This window comes from Rhinoderma darwinii, chromosome 4 (genome assembly GCF_050947455.1).
Source record: "Rhinoderma darwinii isolate aRhiDar2 chromosome 4, aRhiDar2.hap1, whole genome shotgun sequence".
NCBI lineage: Eukaryota > Metazoa > Chordata > Amphibia > Anura > Rhinodermatidae > Rhinoderma > Rhinoderma darwinii.
The window spans coordinates 276,807,504-276,831,118 of NC_134690.1; the positions used below are offsets into that span (position 1 = coordinate 276,807,504).

Consider the following 23,615-nt stretch of genomic DNA (forward strand, 5'->3'; position numbering starts at 1 on the left):
TTTTTTATCACTTTTTATTTAATTCCTTTTAGCACTATGGTGACCAAAAGAAAACGATTCTGGGGTTTTAAATTTTTTTTTTTTACACCATTTACTGTGTGAGTCAAATAATGCTATATTATAATAGTTTTGGACTTTTACGGATGCAGTGATACCAATTTTTTCATTTTTACATTGTTCTTGGGGAAAAATGGGAAAAGGTTGTTTTCTTTAACTTTTACATTTCTTTTACACTTCTGAAAATGTGCTTTTTTTACACATTTTATTAGTTCCCCTAGGGGACTTGAACCAGCGATCATTATATCACTGGTACAATACACTGCAATACATGGATGAGTTCCGGAAACAGTGTAACTCACTGAGCTACGCTGTTTCCGTAACGCCCATAGTAGTGAATGGCAGTTACAGAAGCAGCGTAGCATGCTACGCTGTTTCCGTAACTACTATTCAGTTCTATGGGAGTTACGGAAACTGCGTAGCTCAGCGACCATAACTCGACCATGTAGGCAGGAAGTGGCAAGAAGACAGCGGATCCAGGTAAGATAGAACGGGGCTTAGGGGGCCCTGTTCTAGATATAGATGCGGGTCCCAGAGGTGGGACCCGCATCTATCTGACATTTATGACATATCCTGTGGTTATGTCATAAATGTCCTTCATGGGAAAAACATTATAAATGCCGCGGTCGCTATTGACCGCGGCATTTAACTAGTTAAACGGCCAGGAACAGCGCCATCACTGTTCCTAGCTGTTAGTGCAGCGTGTCAGAAGCTGACACCTGCAGTGTATTGAGAGAGCTCAGCCCGTGAGCCCGCTGCATACATCATCCCCTCCCCGCTCCATGATGTGCTGGCACATCATGGGTCGGGAATGTAAGGAGCCGTCATGGGGCCCAAGATTTATTCTTGCTAAAAACTGCGTCTTATAGTCCGAAAAATACGGTAGTTTTCAAAATCTGTTTTTCGTTTTTGTTTTTTATTGTACTAGTACAGGGGTCTCAAACTCGGCCGGGTAAGTGGGCCGCATATAGAAAAAATGGGAAGTTGACGGGCCGCATTACTTTCAAATTTGATACAATACAAAATTATTGTTAATCAATTAGTTATTTGAACTACTAAAACACTACATTACTAGAATAATAGCGCTAGGTTTAAAATTTGAGATATTTCTCCACGTGCTTATTTCAACAATCCAGCTTTCTAGTTTAAGTGTCGCTAAATGCAGTCCGACGGCTCAGTTAGCACACATGTCAAGATTGGGCAGCCCCTTTTTAGATAGTGCCGCAGTGCCCTCTGTGGATGCTGCCGCAGTGCCCTCTGTGGATGCTGCCGCAGTGCCCTCTGTGGATGCTGCCACAGTGCCCTCTGTGGATGCTGCCGCAGTGCCCTCTGTAGATAATGCAACACACCCCTAGAAAAGGCCACAGTGCCCTCTGTAGATAAGGCCACAGTGCCTTCTGTAGATAAGGCCACAGTGCCCTCTGTAGATAATGCAACACACCCCTAGATAATGCCAGTGTCCTCTTCAGATACTGCCACACACCCACTTGTAGATAATGCCACAGTGCCCTCTGTAGAGGCTGCCACAGTGCCCTCTGTAGAGGCTGCCACAGTGCCCTCTGTAGAGGCTGCCACAGTGCCCTCTGTAGAGGCTCGCCACAGTGCCCTCTGTAGAGGCTGCCACAGTGCCCTCTGTAAATACTGCCACAGTGCCCTCTGTAGAGGCTGCCACAGTGCCCTTTGTACATTCTGCCACAGTGCCCTCTGTAGATGCTGCCGCAGTGCCCTCTGTGGATGCTGCCGCAGTGCCCTCTGTGGATGCTGCCACAGTGCCCTCTGTGGATGCTGCCGCAGTGCCCTCTGTAGATAATGCAACACACCCCTAGAAAAGGCCACAGTGCCCTCTGTAGATAAGGCCACAGTGCCCTCTGTAGATAATGCAACACACCCCTAGATAATGCCAGTGTCCTCTTCAGATACTGCCACACACCCACTTGTAGATAAGGCCATAGTGCCCTCTGTAGAGGCTGCCACAGTGCCCTCTGTAGAGGCTCGCCACAGTGCCCTCTGTAGAGGCTGCCACAGTGCCCTCTGTACATACTGCCACAGTGCCCTCTGTAGAGGCTGCCACAGTGCCCTTTGTACATTCTGCCACAGTGCCCTCTGTAGATGCTGCCACAGTGCCCTCTGCAGATGCTGCCACAGTGATGTCAGGGGCTTGCCCAGAGCTGGAGTCCCGGAGCAGAGCCGCTTCTGGCACTCTGCCTGGGATTCCAGCTCTGCTCCTGACATCCCTGTCCATATATGGACAGAGATGTCAGGGGCAACCCCAGAGCTGGAGTCACAGGCAGAGCGCTACTAGGCTCATCCTGGGACTCCAGCTGTGCTCCTGACATCACTGGGACTCCTGCTCTGGGGAAGCCCCTGACATCATTGTCGATGTATGGACATCGATGCCAGAGGCTTCCCCAGAGTCCCGGAGCAGAGACGATAATAGCGCTCTGCCCGGGACTCCGCTCTGGGGAAGACCCTGACACACTGTCCATATATGGGCAGATATGTCAGGGAATTCCGCAGCGTCCCGGAGCAGAGCCTATACTAGCGCTCTGCCCGGGACTCCGCTCTGGGGAAGAACCTGACACACTGTCCACATATGGGCAGCGATGTCAGGGAATTCCACAGAGTCCCGGAGCAGAGCCGACACCAGCGCTCTGCTCGGGACTCCGGCTCTGGGGAAGCCCCAAACATCGCTGTTCATATGTGGACAGCGATGTCAGGGAATTCCACAGAGTCCCGGAGCAGAGCCGACACCAGCGCTCTGCTCCGCTCTGGGGAAGACCCTGACACACTGTCCACATATGGGCAGCGATCAGGGGCGTAACTAGGAAAGACTGGGCCCCATAGCAAACTTTTGACTGGGGCCCCCCTCCCCTGGGTGTCACACAACCCCCCCCTTGTAGATAGTGCATATCTACAGGGGGGACTGTATGGAGTTATCTACAGAGGGGGACTGTGTGGCGTTATCTACAGGGGGGACTGTGTGGCGTTATTTACAGGGGGGACTGTGTGGCGTTATCTACAGGGGGGACTGTGTGGCGTTATCTATAGGGGGGACTGTGTGGCTTTATCTACAGGGGGGTCTGTATGGCGTTATCTACAGAGTGGGCTGTATGGCGCTAACGCCATACAGCCCCCACTGTAGAGAACGCCATACAGCCCCCCCTGTAGGGAACGCCATACAGCCCCCCCTGTAGGGAACGCCATACAGCGCCCCCCTGCAGGGAACGCCATACAGCGCCTACCCCTGCAGGGAACGCCATACAGCGCCCCCCCTGCAGGGAACGCCATACAGCGCCCCCCCTGCAGGGAACGCCATACAGCGCCCCCCCCTGCAGGGAACGCCATACAGCGCCCCCCCCTGCAGGGAACGCCATACAGCGCCCCCCCCTGCAGGGAACGCCATACAGCGCCCCCCCCTGCAGGGAACGCCATACAGTGTCCCCCCCTGCAGGGAACGCCATACAGCACCCCCCCCTGCAGGGAACGCCATACAGCCCCCCCACAAGAAAAAATGCGACTTATAGTGTGACCTACAAATAACATGCATCCCCTATCCACAGGATAGGGGATACATGTGTGATCGCTGGCATTGATAGGGAGAACGGGGGACTGAAAGTCCCCTGAAGTTCTCCATCACTAACCTCTGACTTCCGGCGTCTGTGTCGGTAGCTCAATAAAAATGAAAGGAGCGCTGGTCACGCATGCGCACAAGCGCGACCGGCGCTCCATTCATTTCTACGGAGCTGCCGACACAGACCCCGGAAGTCCGAGGTTTATGATGGAGAACTTCAGGGGACTTTCAGTCTCCCGTTCTCCCTATCGCTGCCAGCGATCACACATGTATCCCCTGTCCTGTGGATAGGGGATATATGTCTTGTTTAATGGCAGAGCGGGGAGATACCTCCCTGCTCTGCCGTAGTGTTCAGTGGCGTCCCGCTGTAGTAGCCATAGCAGCTGCTAGCGGAGCCTCCGGCCATGGTGGGGGCCCGTGCCGGTGGGCGACACGGACCCCCTCATGCCGCGGGCCCCGTAGCAGTCGCTACTGCTGCTACGGCGGTAGTTACGCCACTGGCAGCGATGTCAGGGAATTCCACAGAGTCCCGGAGCAGAGCCTGTACTAGCGCTCTGACCGGGACTCCGGCCCTGGGGAAGCCCCAGACATCGCTGATCATATGTGGACAGCGATGTCAGGGAATTCCACAGAGTCCAGGAGCAGAGCCGACACAGCGCTGTGCTCCGCTCTAGGGAAGACCCTGACACACTGTCCATATATGGGCAGCGATGTCAGGGAATTCCACAGAGTCCCAGAGCAGAGCCTGTACTAGCGCTCTGCCCTGGACTCCGGCTCTGGGGAAGCCCCAGACATCGCTGTTCATATGTGGACAGCGATGTCAGGGAATTCCAGAGTCTCGGAGCAGAGCCGATACGGCTCTGTGTCCCGCAGGCCGCAGATGACAGCCCCAGTGGCCGCATGCGGGCAGCGTGCTTGAGACCCCTGTACTAGTACCTCAGTGGCTCTGCAAATGCGACATGGCATCTGCAATCCATTCTTGCAAAATCTGCACTTCAAAAGCCTAATGGTGTTCCTTCCCTTCTGAGCCCTGCCGTGTGTCCAAACAGCAGTTTACAACCACACATGGAGTATTGCTATACTCGGAAGAAACTACGGCACAAAATGTGGGGTGATTTTTTCTCCCATATTCATTGTGAAAATGAACAATTTTGAACTAAAACGAAATATTATTGGAAACAAATTTATTTTTCATTTTCACGGCCCAATTCTAATAAAATCTATGAAACCCCTATGGGGTCAAAATACTCACTGCTCCCTAGATGAATTCCATGGGGGTGTAGTTTCCAAAATTTGATCTTTTTGGGCGGTGTTTCTTATGTTTTGTAAACTAATAATGGTGCCTGAAAAAAATTCTAATAAAAAAAGGATACCCTGAAATCCAGAGCCTGTGTTTGAGTTAAGAAGCACACCAGGGCCACATATGGGATATATCTAAAATCTGCACAATCAGTAATATAAATATTCAGTTGCATTTTTCTGTTAACACCTGCTGTGATACAGGAAAAAAAGGCCTAAAACTGAATTTCTGCAAAATATAATTAAAAAAAACAAAAAAAAACTAAATGGTTAAAAAAAACTTCCTAAATGCTATTTTGAGGGGCGTGGCCTGACTGTGCATGGAGAAGGACGCACGCTTCTGATCTCCTGCCTCCACTCCATACATATATCCGGATTGCACTGAATTCTTGACGACAACGGTACATCTCTTGCATAGAGTGGTCATCCTTTGCACATGCTGAGCCTGGGCATTTATTTATTTCTCCGGTATGCCGCGGAAAGGAGGTAAAACCCCGAAGAAAGCCGGGCGCTCCGCCAATTTTCAAGATGGTGCTGGGCTTGAAAGGAGGTCAGAGACCCCGGCACAGAGAGGGGCAGATGTTGCTGCCAGCCTGAAGTAGTATGCCCGCTCTGGCGGGGGGATCGTCTACATGGCCCAAGAACGACCAGCAGGGGGGCTCAGACTTTGCGGAGCTGTCTTCTGAGGAGGACACTGCTGATACAGCAATGGCGCCGTTGCTTCTGCAATGCTTATCCCCTGAAGCACGTGTGAGCCCTGGAGTGGCTTCAGGTGAGCCCACGTTGCAGGATGTGATAAAAGCCATCTCTAAATGTAACATGGCCATCAGTTCACTGTCACTACAGGTAGGGGGCATGAGGCAAGAATTATCTGTCCTCAGACAGGACGTTCACAAAATTTCTGAACATACCACTGAGGTGGGGGCTAGAACCTCGACTCTGGAGGATGATATGCTCAAAGTTAAAAAAGTTGGGCAGGTGCTGGACCATATTGTCTTAACTTAATTGAGTGGTGGATGGGATATGAAGCTGTATATACTGCATCTTAATGTTACATAAGCTAAGTTACGTTAGCTGGAATGTCAGAGGGTTATCTAATGCTACTAAAAGGCATGGGGTGTTTTAGATTCATGTTAAAATATCGCCCCGCTATTTATTGTTTGCAGGAAACGCACCTCACTACTGACAGGGTTGATTTCATGCAGAGACCTTGGATAAGTTCTGCATATCATGCTACTTAGGGGGGATTCACACGAGCGTGTATTCGGTCCGTGCGGGCCGCGTGGTTTTCACGCGGCACGCATGGACCAATACAAGTCTATGGGGCAGTACAGACAGTCCGTGCTTTTTGCGCAGCGTTTGTCTGCTGCACAAAAAGCGCGACAGGTTCAATAACTCTGCGTATTTCGCGCATCACGCACCCATTGAAGTCAATGGGTGCGTGAAAACCACGCAGGTTGCACGGAAGCACTTCCGTGCGAACCGACTGAAACAGCGCACCAGCTGTCAAAAGGATGAATGTAAACAGAAAAGCACCACGTTTTGGCCGAACCCGGCAAAAAAATTATCGGTACGCGACGTCAGGAGATAGTCACTGTCCATGGTGCTGAAAGAGTTAAACTGTTTCAGCACCATGGACAGTGACTTCCGATCCCAATATACATGAACCTGTAGAAAAAAAAACGAAGTTCTGACTTACCGAGAACTCCCTGCTTCTTCCTCCAGTCTGACCTCCCGGGATGACAATTCAGTCCAAGTGACAGCTCCAGCCAATCACAGGCCAAGCACAGGCTGCAGCGGTCACATGGACTGGCGCGTCATCCAGGGAGGTGGGGCCCGATGTCGAGAGGCGCGTCACCAAGGACGCGTCACCAAGGACGCGTCACCAAGGCAACGGCCGGGAAGTTCTCGGTAAGTACGAACTGTTTCTTTTTTTTCAACAGGTTTTTCGATATTGTGTTCGCCATTCACTGTCGAGGGTGCTGAAAGAGTTAGCTCTTTCAGCACCTTGGACAGTGACGGGCGTTGACTAGCCTCATCTCTATGATGGCGGCTGCGCGAAAATCACGCAGCCGCGCATCATACACGGATGACACACGCAGCTGTCAAATGTTTTTTGCGCGCGCAAAACGCCACGTTGTTTGCGCGCGCAAAAACGCAACGTCCGTCTGTATCTGCCCTTACTCTAATAATTCTAGAGGGTTGAGCATTATGGTGCATAGGGATGTGCCTTTCCAGTGTCTTGCGCAGCGCATTGATGAGGGAGGTCGTTATGTGTGTCTCCTCTATAAAATTGATCAGCAGCTCCTTGTGCTTGTCTCGTATATTCCCCCTCCTTTTTCTTCGGTTCTGCTGAAAGAGGTGTTGGAATATGTGGCCCTGCATCCTGGGACTCTGTGTATGTTGGTGGGGGACTTTAACAATGTTCCTGACTCGGCCTGGGATAGATGTGGTATTGCTGCCTCACCTGTGGTGTCGGAGCGTACCCCTATTGGTATACTCCTTGCAGAAGCTGGCCTTCTAGATGTATGGAGAGACAAACACCCGCTGGGTACAGTTTTCCTGCCGCTCATCAACATACGCGACATTATCCCGTATAGATCTGGCCCTTTGTTGTCCTGTGTTGAGTCCCAAGATAAAGGAAGTTGAATATTTGCCTAGGTCTTTGTCTGACCACTCTCCCTTACGGCTTGTTGTGGCACTAAGGGAAGCATATAGTGGCTCCTGGCTGTGGAAACTTAATCCGTTCTGGCTGTCTATTATGCATGATGGGGACCAGATCCCGCGTTTGTTAGGGGAATATTTTGAATTTAATGCGGGGTCGGCATCGGTGCATTCAGTATGGGAGGCTATGAAGGCCTACTTAACCCTTTCAAGACCGAGCTCATTTTGACCTTCATGACCAGCCCCATTTTCTCAAATCTGACATGTGTCAATTTATGTGTTAATAACTCTGGAATGCTTTTGCCTATCCAAGCGATTCTGAGATTGTTTTCTCGTGACATATTGTAATTTATGTTAGTGGAAAAATTTGATCAATAAATTCATTGCTTATTTGTGATAAACACCAAAATGTAGAGAAAATTTGCAAAAAAAAGCACCTAATATGCGTATTTTTTTTGTTTTTATTTAACGTATGGGCAATAAAATATATTTTATACAAAATAATGACTTTTTTGTGGAAATTTCTTTTGTTTAATTTTTTGTAAAAGAAAATTTTCATCCCACGATGGGATACATTTTTTAACAACTTTATTTTATACTTCTGCTGTGTCACTATGACAAAGACTACTGCTAGGGAAGCACATAGTGTGCCCTAACAGCAATCTTACAGAATAGACAGCCCTGAGGTTTTTTCTAGGTCCGCAGGGCTGACTGCAGAGGGTTCCCCAATCGGGTCACCGGTGATGTGTATGAAGGGGGAGTCCCCTTTAATCATGCTGTAGTCACTCTAAGTAACAGCTCCTGACACCAAAAAACGTCGCTGTAGGCTCCGGACTTGCGCCACCCAAAGGCCATGGGTGGTTGCGAAGAGATTAATGGTAGTTATAGATATACACAAAGCTATAGGCATACAATTGCATACATCTGGGGCATACATTCAGCCAAACTATGGCCTAGCATTACAGAGTAATCTCCCATAAAAAAGTTCAAGGGGAAATACGGTGCCTCACATCGGTACACAGAATGCTTCCTGGAGCTCCATCATACAGGACCGTGCATATGACATTACCTTTGCACAATAGTTCAATGAATTTAAATAAAAGAGGTGTTAAAGACACCTGGATATGTACTGTTGCTCCAAGGTGCAGACTTTCATAATGCCTTCTCAATGAATTAGAATATCATCAAAAAGTTAATTTATTTCAGTAATTCAATTCATAAAGTGAAACTCAAGTCTAGAGTCAACCCAGCCGTCTACCAGGAAATTTTAGGGCACTTCATGCTTCCCTCTGCTGACAAGCTTTATGGAGATGCTGATTTCAATTTCCAGCAGGACTTAGCAGCTGCCCACACTTCCAAAAGTACCAATACCTGGTGTAATAACCACAGTATCACTGTGTTTGATTGGCCAGCAAACTCGTCTGACCTAAAAACCATAGAGAATCTATGGGGTATTGTCAAGAGAAAGATGAGACACCAGACGCAACAATGCAGACGAGCTGAATGCCGCTATCTAAGCAACCTGGTCTTCCATAACACCTCAGCAGTGCCACAGGCTGATCGCCTCCATGCCACGCTGCATTGATGCAGTAATTCATGCAAAAGGAGCCCCGTCCAAGTATTGAGTGCATATACTGCACATACTTTTCCGTAGGCCTACATTTCGTTATTAAAAATCATTTTTGAAATTGGGCTTATTTAATATTCTAATTTTCTGAGGTATTAAGTTTTGGGTTTTCATTAACTGCCATAATCATCAACATTAAGGCCTCATGCACACGACCGTGGTGTTTTTCTGGTCCGCAAATTCCAGGACCGTGTTCCGTGGAATGTCATCCGCAGTTCATCCGTATGTAATCCGCAGTTCATCCGTATGTAATCCGCAAAATGCGGATGAAAAAAAAAAAGCCTAGGTAAAACAGGATGACGACAGAACTCATTCCCGGTCGTCGCCTAGCAACATTTCCGCAAATCCGCAAACTGCGGATGACACACGGAGGTGCATCCGCAATTTCCACGGGCCCATTGACTTCTATTGGCATGTCCGCAGCGCATTTGCGGCCCGTAATAAGACATGTCCGGAGTTTCTGCGGCACGGATGTGCGGACATGCGGAGAGCCGTGAAAACACGGATAGTGGGTATGGCCACATAGAAATGAATGGGTCCGCAATTAACCCGTGGATTTGCGGTGGAATTGCGGACGCAAAAACACGGTCGTGTGCATGAGGCCTAAAAGAAAAAATGCTGGAAATAGATCACTCTGTGTGTAATGAATCTATATAATATATGAGTTTCACTTTTTGATATTCTAATTCATTGGGAAGGACTAGTATATGCTTTGCGTATAAAAAAATATATTTAATAAATGAATCAAAGATCAGCTACAAACTTTACATAATGCCACAAGTCTAGTGTCCATAATAACATCTAGATATTATACACTATCATGCCAAAAGTATGTGGACACCTGACCATCAGACTTATCAGCTTGTTGGACATCCGCTTCCAAAACTATGGGCGTTAATATGGAGTTGGGCCCCCTTTCCACACTTCTGAAAAGGCTTTTCACAAGACTTTGGTGTTTATCTTTAGGAATTTGAGCCCATTCAGCACAAAAAATAATTTGTGAGGTCAGGTACTGATGTTGGTGAGAAGGTCTGGCTCGCAACTGGTGTTCCAATTAATACCAAAGGTGTTTGATGTTGAGGTCAGAGCTCAATACAGGCCACTCGAGTTCCTCCACACCAAACTGTGTGCTTGATTTAATGTACTTTCATTTCAACACCTGTACTCAATAATAAGGAGATGTGTCTAGCCATATAGTGTATTTAACATAAGAACATTATGAGAATATCCTTACTGTGAGCTGAAATGATGAGGCAAAATAGGCTGCTTGTCTTGTAAAATTAGTTTTTATAGTTCAAATCAATAATAAACCCACACTTTGAAAAAGAGAAAGATATTTGTAAAAAAACATCATGAATAATACGTTACTTACAAACCTTGCCCTGTGGCCAAATGTCCATCACATGATTACATGTCTTAAAATTATAAAAATGTAATTCATACAGATCAAACTGAAAAGTGGATTTGCTATAATGCAACAATTGTGTCTAATATTCAAGTTAGGTTTCAGAAAATGTATGTTATTTTTAGCATAATTAAAAGTTATCCAATTTTCCAATATAGTTTCTGCTTTAATTCCTCAGGTTTTCAAGATCTCGGCTTGTTGTTATTCAGTAGGAACATTCAATGTTTGCTTCCAATGGATAAAATTCTGTCCATTGTCATGTGAGACACACAGGTGCACGGCTTGTTACAGTATGTGTATCAGAGCTGTGTCTTCTAACGATCCCAGCACTTGTGTGTCTATCACATGACCATGGTCAGAATTTTATCCACTGGAAGTAGAGAATGTGCCTACTGAATCCTACTGAATAAAAACAAGCAGAGATCTACAAAATCGTGAGGAATTAATATAAAAAAGATTCTGGAAAGTTTAATAATTTTTAATTCTACAAAAAAATACATTAATTTGCTAAAACAGAACAACAACTTTAAACTGGATCTCTGGTCTCCTAGGGAGTGCAGTAATGTCAGAGCTGAATTAAACTATTTAGATCCTGACATTTAACTGATTGTGACCCCTCCATCTGGAAAGCCATTTCAACTATTGAAGAAAAGGATCATAAAATTTAAAGGGGTTGTGCAAAGATTGACATTTATCCTGTCTGATTGCAGAGGACTGGTGGGACCCCCCAACGATCACTAGAACTGGGGGCCCCAAGTTTACTGTTCGTCCCCACTGCACAACCACAGTGAAGAGGAGTTTTAATGGAACGGTGGTCGAACATTTACAATGCTGCTCCCTTCAAAGTCTCTTGGACAGACAAAGCTAGCCGAGTGTGGCACTCAGCTACCTTCATCAGTTCCATAAACTTTCTATGCTTGACCGCCGTGCCATTCAAAATCGGTGGGTAAATATGCTGAATATTGATCTTGGCACAACACCTGTAATGGAAATTAAAACTGAAAAAATTACATTTTAGCTCATTGAAAGCATCAGAGAAAATACAATCTGCAAAAGTGGCAGTATGCCTATGAAAAAAATAAACTGGCTAAAAAACTAATCCTCAAAGAAGTGTCATATCACATCAGTATTTCTGTATTGTGTTTTGACAAACACAAGGTATTAATGTCAAAAACTGCTAGCTGCAAAAATAAAGTACAAAGTGTTCGTGCGGATTTACTACTTGTCAATTTTATAAACATTTTATACCTTTTTTGACATCTAGACAAAAACTAGACATAGTACAACAGCAATAACAAATATGATACTTTACAGAACATATTAAAGTGTACCTGTCATGACAAATAGGGATGTAAGGTTAGCCTAGTGAGTGCTAACAGCACCTTCTGTACGGACCTCCTCATACTAAATCTGTACAGACTTTGTGCTTTTCACAGCTGATCATTAATTATACTTGTCAACTTTTGAGAAGGCACATCATGAAAAGTAAACTGCGCAAAACTTTTTTCTTATGCCTCCTATAGGTATGGCACCTTCCAGACTCCCTAAACAAGTAGACCCCCTAAATACAAACCCCCTAAAGTAATACAGTCCTCAGACCCCCTAAACACAGACCAGTCCCCCTAAAGTAATACAGAGCCCACCCGGACCAGACCCCCTAAAGCAATATCGACCCCAGAATAGACCTCCATAAATAAATAAATAAATACAGACCTTAGACCAGACTCTGCAGAAATTCCCCTCTCCTCCTTCCTGCAGCTTGCAATCATGTTCACCCCCGGCGCCACCGCCAACACCAACCTGCTGATGCTAGGGGCATGTGATGCAGGTGAGGTCAGAGAAAATGGCTCTCGTCTTACCCAACCCGCATTTTTCATTATGCTTATGTCATAGTACTTATAGGGAGGTTATCCCAGTATACTATATCTTTCAGTAGTACTGCAGTGTGCTGTAGTGTCCGCTGGTATCGCCATCAGCCACTACACACATGTATTTGCAAAAGTAAAGTAGCGGAGAGCTTTTACTCCTGCTTTAGCGTGATTTCTATTTTTTCTTTCTGTCTTCTCAAGGCAGTCGCGGGAATCCACTGAAAGGTTCCACCTACTGAGGGATATATTCAAGAGAAGTAGCATTGCTATCTCATAGTAATAATACTCAAACAGTTGGGCCTTGCCAATAAAACAGGATAGGCTAAAACAGAGAAATCATACTGATGCGCAATTCGCCAGTTTCCCAGCTTCTTGCTAGGGCCCGCACCAAACTGTACTGCATTTTGAGGGAATCCCTGGCCAAAAACACCGTATATATACGGCGGACGTCGGGAAGGGATTAGGCTAAGTTCACATCTCGTTTTTACTGTATGTCTGACGTGCATGATTTGAGATGAAAAAACAGTGTGAAAACGTGCACCACAGCATGTACATTGATTTCTATGGTCACAACAGATGCCCCAATAGTGTCGTTTGTGTATAAGTTTTGCGTGCTTACGTTCTATCCTTGTGCAAAGTCTACTACGCTTTTCAATACTTTTCCAAAACGTATACCAGACGTATACGTTTTTATCTGTATTTAAGTCAATAGCGATGTATGGATTGCAAGCTTAAAACCAAGATTTGCATACATCAAATGTACCGTATTTTTCGGACTATAAGACGCACCGGTCCATAAGACGCACCTAGGTTATAGACAACAGAAAATAGGGAAAAAAATATTTGTTAAAAAAAATAAATATTCTGTTTCACCACATTCTGAGAGCCAACATTTTTTTATATTTTTTTCATCAATTGAGCGGTGTGAGCTTATTTTTTGCGGGACGAGCTGTAGTTTTATTGGAACCATTTTTTGGTAAATACAATTTTTTTGATTACTTTTTTTTCTTTATTTCATATTTTAAGCACTAAGGTCACCCAAAAACTATTTTGATGTTTTAAATTTTTAAACTCACCGTGCGAGTTAAATAATGGTATAGTGTAATAGATCAGACTTTTACGGACGCAGCGATACCAAATAATTTTATTTTTGACATTGTGCTTGGGGAAAAATGGGAAAGGGTTTTTTTTTTTTAACTTTTTTTTTTTTTTTTTTACACTCCTGAAAATGTATCTAACATTTTTTTTTACACATTTTATTCGTTCCCCTAGGAGACTTGAACCAGCGGCTACTTGGTTACATGTGGAGTCACTGAAACAGCGTGACAAACTCCCATAGTAGTGAATGGCAGTTACGGAAGCAGCGTAGCATGCTAGCTACGCTGTTTCCGTAACTACTGTTCAGTTCTATGGGAGTTACGGAAACAGCATAGCTCAGCGAGTTACGCTGTTTCAGTAACTCCACATGTAATCAAGTGGCCGGGAGAGCACAGAAAGCTAAAATGGGGTTTAGGGGGCCCCGTTCTAGAGATAGATGCGGGTCCTGCATCTATCTGACATTTATGACATATCCTGTGGATATTTCATAAATGTCCTTCATAGAAAAACCTCTATAAATGCCGCGGTCGCTATTGACCACGGCATTTAACTAGTTAAAGGCGTTTGCCATAAAACACATTTATCCCCTATCCACAGGATAGGGGCTACATGTGAGATCGCTGATAAGGAGAACAGGGGACCGAAAGTCTGTGTCCGGCTTATCTGTTCCGCAGCTCCATAGAGATCAATGGGGAGCCGCTCGTGCATGCGCAGAAGAATCCCATTGATCTCTATGAAGCTGCCGGACACAGAACGCTAAAGTCACAGCTTCTCGTGCAGCGGTGTTGGTAACTTTTGGTCCCCGTTCTCCTTATCGATCACACATAGATAGGGGATACATGTGTTTTATGGCACAAGCCCTTTAAACTGCCAGGAACAGCGAAATTGCTGTTCCTGGCCGTTAGAGCAGCGTGTCAGAAGCTGACACCTGCAGTGTATGGAGTGGGCTCCCGCTCCATACATCACCCCCTTCAACTCCATGATGTGCCGGCCCGTGATGGGTTGGGAAGGGGTAAAGTAATGAAGCGGTCATGGGGCCCGGTGATGCCGGGTCTCTTGACTGCGGTCTATAAGACGCAGGGACTTTTTAGCAAGATTTATTCTTGCCAAAAACTGTGTCTTATAGTCCGAAAAATACGGTATGTGTTTTTGTTACCATATATGGGAAATCAGCAAGATCATGTGACAAAACAGTGCCTTCCACTGCACAGCCCCTCAGTACTGGAACTAGAAAGCACTGCAGCCACTCCCTACTACTTCCTTTATATTTTGACTTTACAAAGCTTTATTGATTTGGCTCGAGAACAAAAAATGTATACGTTTTTAGAAGTAGACAAACTTATAGAAACCTATATGACGTATACTACAAACAATCTTACGCATATTTTACAAATGCATACGTTTTTGTAACTTTTATGCCACAAACGTGTGCACAAAACGACATGTGAACTGAGCCTTAATCAGACTTTCTGTAACCTGTTGAATCAGAAGCCGTACCACAACTCGGCAAAATGGTAGAGAGAAGAAAGGGTGCAAAAGTTCCTTGTATGTGCTATGGGATTCCAAGTACAATAAATAAATCGGACCCCCATACCAGAAGACTAAATTAAGAAAACTCTAGGCCCCCAAATTAATCAGACCTTCCTGGTGATTGAGGTTACTAAACATGTTAAAAACTTTAACCTCAATTACACTAAGGTTTCAGCGTGTATATATTCAGTTTGCAGGTTACTTGAACTGCTTATCACTCCTGACAGAGCAAATTTTATATACGTTTTAGTGTTTTAAACAAATAACACAGTTGTCATTATATATGTCCTCCTTGAATTACATTGGAATCTACGGGTGAATGTGGGAGAATATTCATCCCTTCAACCAACTAATCGAGGTGCTCAACAGTGCAATCGGGAACAGGAGTATATGAACCATGATGTCTGAGAAATGCATTTAACACTTCATAACAAATTATTTACTTGAAGTTACTACTTCTAATAAGAGGCCCAGGTTTTCCTTTGTTTTCTCAAACACTCTCCAACAGCTGATCACCCGTGGCAATTAGCTGATCCCTGGAAATAAATGTCAAACAAGGTAAAGACGCTAGTGCAAAGGAAAAATTAAAACCACTAAGTAAAATTAACATTAACCCCTTCCCTCTTTGCCCACTTTTGACCTTCCTGACAGAGCCTCATTTTTCAAATCTGACATGTTTCACTTTATGTGGTAATAACTTCGGAATGCTTTTACCTATCCAAGCAATTCTGAGATTGTTTTCTCCTGACACATTGGACTTTATGTTACTGGCAAAATTTGCTCGATACATTCAGTACTTAATTGTGAAAAACACCAAAATTTTGCGACAAATTGCAAAAATGTGCATTTTTCTAAATTTAAATGTATCTCCTTGTAAGACAGGCAGTTATACCACGCAAAATTGTTGCTAATTAACTTCCCCCATATGTCTGCTTTAGATTGGCAACAATTTTTGAACATTCTTTTATTTTTCTAAGACGTTACAAGGCTTAGAACTTTAGCAGCAATTTCTCACCTTTTCAAGAAAATTTCAAAAGGCTTATTTTTGCAGGGGCAGGTTCAGCTGTGAAGTGGCTTTGAGGGCCTTATATATTAGAAACACCCAATAAGTCACCCCATTTTAAAAACTTCATCCCTCAAAGTATTCAAAACAGCATTTAGAAAATGTCTTAACCCTTTAGATGTTTCACAGGAATTAAAGCAATGTAGAGGTGATATTTACAAATTAAATTTTTTTGTTGTTGCAGAAATTCATTTTTAATCCATTTTTTTTGTAACACAAAGTTTTATCGGAGAATCGCAACTTAATATTAAATGCCCATGTTCTGCAGATTTAGGAAATATCCCACATGTGGCCCTAGTGTGGTAATGTACTGAAGCACAGGCCAAAGGAGCACCTAGTGGATTTTGGGGCCTCCTTTTTATTAGAATATGTTTTAGGCACCATGTCAGGTTTGATGGGCTCTTGCGGTGCCAAAACAGTGGAAATCCCCAAGTGACCCCATTTGGGAAACTATACACCTCAAGGAAATTATCTAGGGGTATAGTGAGCATTTTGACCCACAGGTTTATTGCAGAAATTCTATGATCAGATTTAGCAGGAATGGTTTGAGAAGGCCGTGTCGCATTTGCAAAGCCCCTGAGGGGACAAAACAGTGGAAACCACCCACAAGTGACCCCATTTTGGAAACTACACTCATTGGTGAAATTATCTAGAGGTATAGTGAGCATATTGACCGCACAGGTCTTTTGCAGAAATTATTGGAATTAGGCTGGGAAAATTAAAATCTAATTTTTTTCAAAGAAAATGTAGGTTTAGCTAATTTTTTTCATTTCCACAAGGACTAAAGGGAAAAAAGCATCGCAAAATTTGTAAAGCAATTTCTCCCGAGTAAAACAATACACCACATATGGTAATAAACGGCTGTTTGGACACACGGCAGGGCTTAGAAGGGAAAGAGCGCTATTTGGCCTTTGGAGATCACATTTAGCAGGAATGGTTTGTGGAAGCCAGGTCGCATTTGCAAAGCCCCTCAGGGGACAAAACAATGAAAACGCCCAAAAAGTGAATCCATTTAGGAAACTTCAGCCCTTGAGGAATTCATCTAGGTGTGTAGTGAGCATTTTGACCACACAGGTGTTTCATAGAAATTATTTGAATTGGGCAGTGAAAATAAAAACAATCCCTTTTCTTCAATAAGACGTAGTTTTAGCTCAAAATTTTTCATTTTCTCAACAAATAAAAGAAAAAAAGAACCCCAACATTTGTAAACCAACTTCTCTGGCGTACAGAAATACCCCATATGTGGTCATAAACTACTGTTTGGGCAAACGGCAGGGCTCAGAAGGGAAGAAGCGGCATTTGGCGTGCAGATTTTGCTGGATTGGTTTCTGGTTGCTATGTCGCATTTGCAAAGCCCCTGTGGGACCAAAACAGTGGAAACTCCCCAGAAGTGACCACATTTTGGAAACTACAACCCTCAAGGTATTCACCTAGGAGTGAGCATGTTAACCCCGCAGGTCTTTTGCAGAAATTAGTGTTGCAGAGTGAAAATTAGATTTTTCCAGATATATACCAATATGTGGTGCCCAGCTTGTGCCACCATAACAAGACATCTCTCTAATTATTATAAATAGAAGGAAGAAGGAAAAGGCTGGCACTGTTGAACCAGTAATTATTGAATGGAGTTTTCCAATGGCCTTTTTAATGGATCACTGCAGTCAAAATACCCCGGAGGTGCTCATCGACCAGCACAGCACAAATAACTTGAATTCAAAGATAGAAAATATCGAGGCACTCACCGACTTTCCAATAAATGTATTTTATTCAGGATCCTGGTCTATGATGTGGAATAAGCCTACGGCCGTTTTGCGTGATTCACTTCCTATTCCTGCCCTTTTTATTCGAAAATTAGTTCACATTGTTTCGTAACAAAAGATAATAATAACAAACAGGAAAATACACAATATATGATAATAGGTGATGCACCATAATCATTTCATCGCATAAAATAACATTGTATTTTTTTTTTCTTTAAAATAACAATGTCTATGTTATAAAAGCACTCAGGTCGTTTCGGTCATTGTGACCGAAAGGTCCTAGTGCCCCTGTCTGTAAGATAATACCAGCCTCTTTTTGTAAAAGAGTTTTATGTCTATCTCCTCTGGACATTATTGGCTTAATGTGAATTATACCCACAAACCGCATACATCGTGCATTATTTGCATGTCTTTCCTGCATATGTTGTATCAACCTAGGACATCCCTCACCTGTGTTTAATGATCTTATATGTTCACGGAATCTTACATACATCGGTCATATCGTTTTTCCTATATAAAATCTACCACAATTGCAAACTACTGCATATACCACATGTACATATACCAAATAATGCACGATGTATGCGGTTTGTGGGTAGAATTCATATTAAACCAATACAAATAGAGGCTGAAGTTATCTTACAGACAGGGGCACTAAGACCACTCGGTCTCAACGACCGAAACGACCTGAGTGCTTTTATAACATAGGCCTTGTTATTTTAACCCCTTCCCCCTGCATGCATTCTGGGCCTTAATGACCAAAGCAAAATTAGCAGTTTCACTAGGTCTTTATTTAATTGGTTATAACGTTGTAGGAATCGAATGTATCCCTACAAATTTGGTATGGTTTTTTTCAGCAGAAACAGGGCTTTATTTTGGTGGTATATACTATATAAAATTTTACAAAAATGCAAAAAAAATGTGGACAAAAAAATCAGTTTTCTTCTAATTGTTGTGTAAAAGTTTTTAAATAAATAATGTTTTTACTTTTGCATTCCTCCTAGATTTATTTCTGAATTTGTTCTGATTGCTTGGATACCAAATATGTTGGTGTATATTATCTCATGGGCACTTGGCAAGGCCTCAAACTAAAGGTGTCCAATTTGGCCTAAGGATGACTGTATCCAAAGCTGATTTTTAGGCACCATACAGTCTTTGCAGAGGCCCTGTGGTGTCGGATCATAAAAATACACTTAAAAATGACCCAATCTGTGAAAGAAGACCCCACAGGGTTTTTACATATTGGTATAGTTTGTACCTAGGCCTTTCAGATTTGTGTTGAAATCTGACATAAAATATATAAAATGTTTATGACACTATGTATTATCACAGACCAGAAAATATTCATCTAGGGGTATATTTTCTATCTTTGATCTCTAATTATTATGCTGTGTTTCCCGGTTTTAGAAACACCCTACATGTGGCCCTAATCTTTTGCCTGGACATTTGACAGGGCTCAGGAGTGAAAGAGTACCATGTAAAATTTAGGCCTAATTTGGTGATTTACAAAGTATTGGTTCATAATTGCAGAGGCTCAGTAGAGAAATAATAAAAGAAACCCCTGAGAAGTGACAACATTTTGGAAACTGCACTCTCAAGGCATTTATTAAGGGGTGTAGTGAGCATTTTCACCGCACAGGTCTTTTCCATATATGAACGTGCTGCGGATGGTGCAAAGTAAAAATTTAAATTTTTCCTGCTATTTCAGTGGCAAATATGTCGTGCCCAGATTGTGCCACTGAATCCCAAAAATTGTTAAAAGGGTTCTCCCGGGTATGGCAATACCATATATGTGGAATTAAACGGCTGTTTGGGCACACTGTAGGGTTTAGAGCGGTAGTAGTTTTGTTTGAGTATTGCTGGTGATTCCATTTATAATGTGGGGCATATGTAAGCTTGGCAGAGTACATCAGGGGCATAGTCAGGTGATATAATAATTGGATTATTGAAAAACAGTAAAATAATCCAAACTTGTGTGTTACGCTGTGACACAATTCTTTCTGCACAGGCCAGTGTCGCACTGATAAATGTTCTTCCTTATCCCCCTTTTGATCCACATTCTGCAACTTTTTTTTTACACTTTTCTATAGTTTTTTTTTACACTTTTTTTCAAGTCCCACTAGGGGACTTGAAGGAGCAAATGTCTGATAATTTTTTTTCTAATACATTGCACTACATATGTAGTGCAATGTATTAGATCTGTCAGTTATTCACTGACAGCAAGCCTCCCTAATCGGCTTCTGTAATGGCAAAGCAGGAAGACATTGTTAGGCCTCCTGTTGCCATAGCAGCAGTCGGCAGCCCTGATTGCATGGCAGGGCTGCCGTTCTGCTAGTAACCTCTAAGATGCAGCGATGGCTTTCAATCGCTGCATCTAAGGGTTTAACGGCAGGAATCGGAGCTAGCTCCGGATTTTGCCGTACCAGGTGGTTGTCAGCTGTAACATACAGCTGACATCCATCGCTGATGTCTTGCCGTTGGCTACGGAAGCCTTTCAGGCCCCTCCTCCGGGCAGGGCCTGGAAGGTTTCTGTGCTAGGCAGAACGGGAGGCCAGTATTAGACCTTCGGTTGCTTTTGCAGCCACTTGAACCCCTGCAATTTCATTGCTGGGGTGCCAATGAGCTGCAAACAACTTAAATGCAGCGATCACTTTTGACCTCTGCATTTAAGGGGTTAATGGCGGGGATCGAAGCTAATTTCGGTCCCCGCCATTACAGTCGGATGTCAGCGGTGTATGGCACCGACTCAGCTTCTGAGCCGGTGTCATGCATTTGTCGTATAGATATGGCAAAATGCGGGAAGCACTAGATTTCCATGACGTATTCATACGGCAAATGTCGGGAAGGGGTTATTAGGTTTTACGCTATTGGAAACGACTATCTTTCACCAGTTTCTCAATCACTTCCTTAGGAAAAAACTACAAAATTTTGCAGCTGCCTAGCTGTCTTTAAGTAACAAAAGGAGATACTAGTCTTGTGCGAGGCTAGGTGCGGGCTGGGGGGTTTGTTATGGAGGGCATTGTGGCTATTATGGGGGCTGTGTAGCTGACATGGCTGGCATTGTGACTGGCATAATAGGCCTTGTAGCTCTCATAGCAACATAAAGGGCATTGTGGCTGCCAAAGGGGGCAATCTGTGTGGTAAAAAAAAGAGAGAAGTTAAAGATGCTTGGGCAGTAAAAGCTGTAATACCCGATTTGGCCCTGATTGAAAAGACATCAACTGTGATTTTTTTTTTGTCAGGTCATGTTATGGCAGTGTTATTTATATTTACACTATACGTATTTATCGTGGGAAAAATTATTTGGGAGTGGGACTAAAATAGAACAGATGCCTATGGGAAAAAAAAAAGTTTACGCTACAATGTATTCCCCGAGGACAAAATCTTAACGGGTTATTCTTATCTAAGACAAGATGTGGGCCACAGCTATGCTGTTTTTTTTTTTTTTGAAACTTCCATAGAAGTGAATAGAGACAGCCGCACGGTTACCTCTGCATTCATTCTCTGCCTGAACGGTGAAATGGGGGACCCATGTTATTAACATAGGTGCGGGTCCCAGCTCTTATGGGAATAACCATTCAACTCTCCTGCTCAACAACACATGACCCGGTAAGGGTATGTTCACACGGCCTATTTTCGGCCCGTAAACACCTGAAAAACGGCCGAAAAATCTGAAGCAGAACGCCACCAAACATCTGCCCATTGATGTCAATGGAAAAAACGGCGTTCTGTTCCGATGGGCCGTATTTTTACACGGCCATTTTTAAAAACGGCCAGGTAAAAAAACGGCCGCGAAAAAGAAGTGCAGGTCACTTCTTGGGACGTTTTTGGAGCTGTTTTTCATAGACTCTATTGAAAACCGCTCCAAAAACGGCCGTAAAAAACGCAGCGAATATCACGAGTGGCTTAAAAAACGTCTGAAAATCAGGAGCTGTTTTCCCTTGAAAACAGCTCTGTATTTTCAGACGTTTTTGGTTAAGCGTGTGAACATACCCTAAACCAGTGCCCCCAAGTGTCTTCAGAGTCTAGCAACACCCCTGTATCATCGAATAGATATTTAAGTGTCAGCATCTGAGTGGCTCTCACCACAGCGCCCATCCTTACAACTGTTTCTACAGAAACTTTCTCATATATTCAGGATGGACTGGGTGGAAACCACTTTACATAAAGAACTCAAAGTCAAGAAATGTTTTACCTTGTAAGAATCATTCATTGATACACTGCCACAGCGAATAAAACAAAAACTCTGCACTTGCTTTTAATATACCACATGGTATCTCGAACAAACGATTGTTGGAGCCCCACCAATTACGAGCTAAATTTTGGTTGTGTTTATACCTTTCATACATTACTTCCTTTTCTCTATGAGAAACTTGTGCTCAACATCTCGTAACTCGCACATCCTGATTCTGAACATTCAACCCCCTCTTCCCTCCCCCATATGCCCTGTTACTATCTATTATTGACGTTTTCTTATTGTTGATAGCATTTGATTGTAACATTGACTTGTACTGTATTTAATGATGCTATAATGTCACGACTTATCTTGTATTACTTTACGACTGTATTCATTGCACTGCTATGTTCTGCAAGACATGTTTGTGTCAAATTTCTATGTTTATGTAACTTGATCTCCCTTTACCCGCCCTTCCCCCTTGTTGCATTGAAAAAATGACGTATTTTGAAAATCTTTAATAAAATCAGTTACAAAAAAAAAGTGTCAGCATCTTTAATATCGAAATTCTTTAATAATGAAGGTTACTGCTAAACACTTACCAATACTTTGAAGCCTGTTAAACCAACGAACAGTATTTTGAAAGTAGTTTGGAAAAGTTGGGTTTGCACTTCCAATCAAATCAAGTAAAATAAATAAATCCTTAAGAAAAACAAACAAACAAATATGTTAATACAAAAGGAAAATAAGCTTTAATATCAGAACTGAAAATAAGTCAAGTCAACATACAGGTATATATATAACCACAATCCAAATTTTCTATCAAAAATGAAATGAAAAATGCGATTAGGAATGAATTTTTGAAACAGAAATCGAAAGCATGAGTCAAGAATGAACCCTTTAGTGATCAGCTTATTTTGGGCATTAATGACCAAGCAATTTTTTTCATACACCGTGTTCCAAATTATTATGCACATTGGATTTAAGTGTCATAAACATTTAATTATTAGTTTTTCAATTCAACTCATGGATGGTATTGTGTCTTAGGCTGGGTTCACACGACCTATTTTCAGGCGTAAACGAGGCGTATTATGCCTCGTTTTACGTCTGAAAATAGGGCTACAATACGCCGGCAAACATCTGCCCATTCATTTGAATGGGTTTGCCGACGTACTGTGCAGACAACCTGTCATTTACGCGTCGTCGTTTGACAGCTGTCAAACGACGACGCGTAAAAATACAGCCTCGTCAAAAGAAGTGCAGGGCACTTCTTTCAGACGTAATTTGAGCCGTTCTTCATTGAACTCAATGAAGCACAGCTCAAAATTTACGGCTGTCAGAGAAGCCTCGAAAAATGCGAGGAGGAGCATTTACATCTGAAACGAGGCAGCTGTTTTCTCCTGAAAACAGTCTGTCTTTTCAGACGTAAAAGCCTGCTACCGTGTGCACATACTCTTAGGGCTCTTTGGATCATTGTAATCAATCTCAGACACCTGTGATAA

General features: G+C 43.4%; 1 protein-coding gene across 1 annotated transcript in view; it reads right to left on the minus strand.

Annotated features, from left to right (window-relative positions):
• Positions 1-23,615, minus strand: part of QPCT (glutaminyl-peptide cyclotransferase) — a 121,658-nt gene that overhangs the window by 16,112 nt on the left and 81,931 nt on the right. The window contains exon 5 of the mRNA XM_075862536.1: positions 22,716-22,815. Coding sequence (XP_075718651.1) covers positions 22,716-22,815 — 100 coding nt within the window. The remainder of the gene's footprint in view (positions 1-22,715; positions 22,816-23,615) is intronic.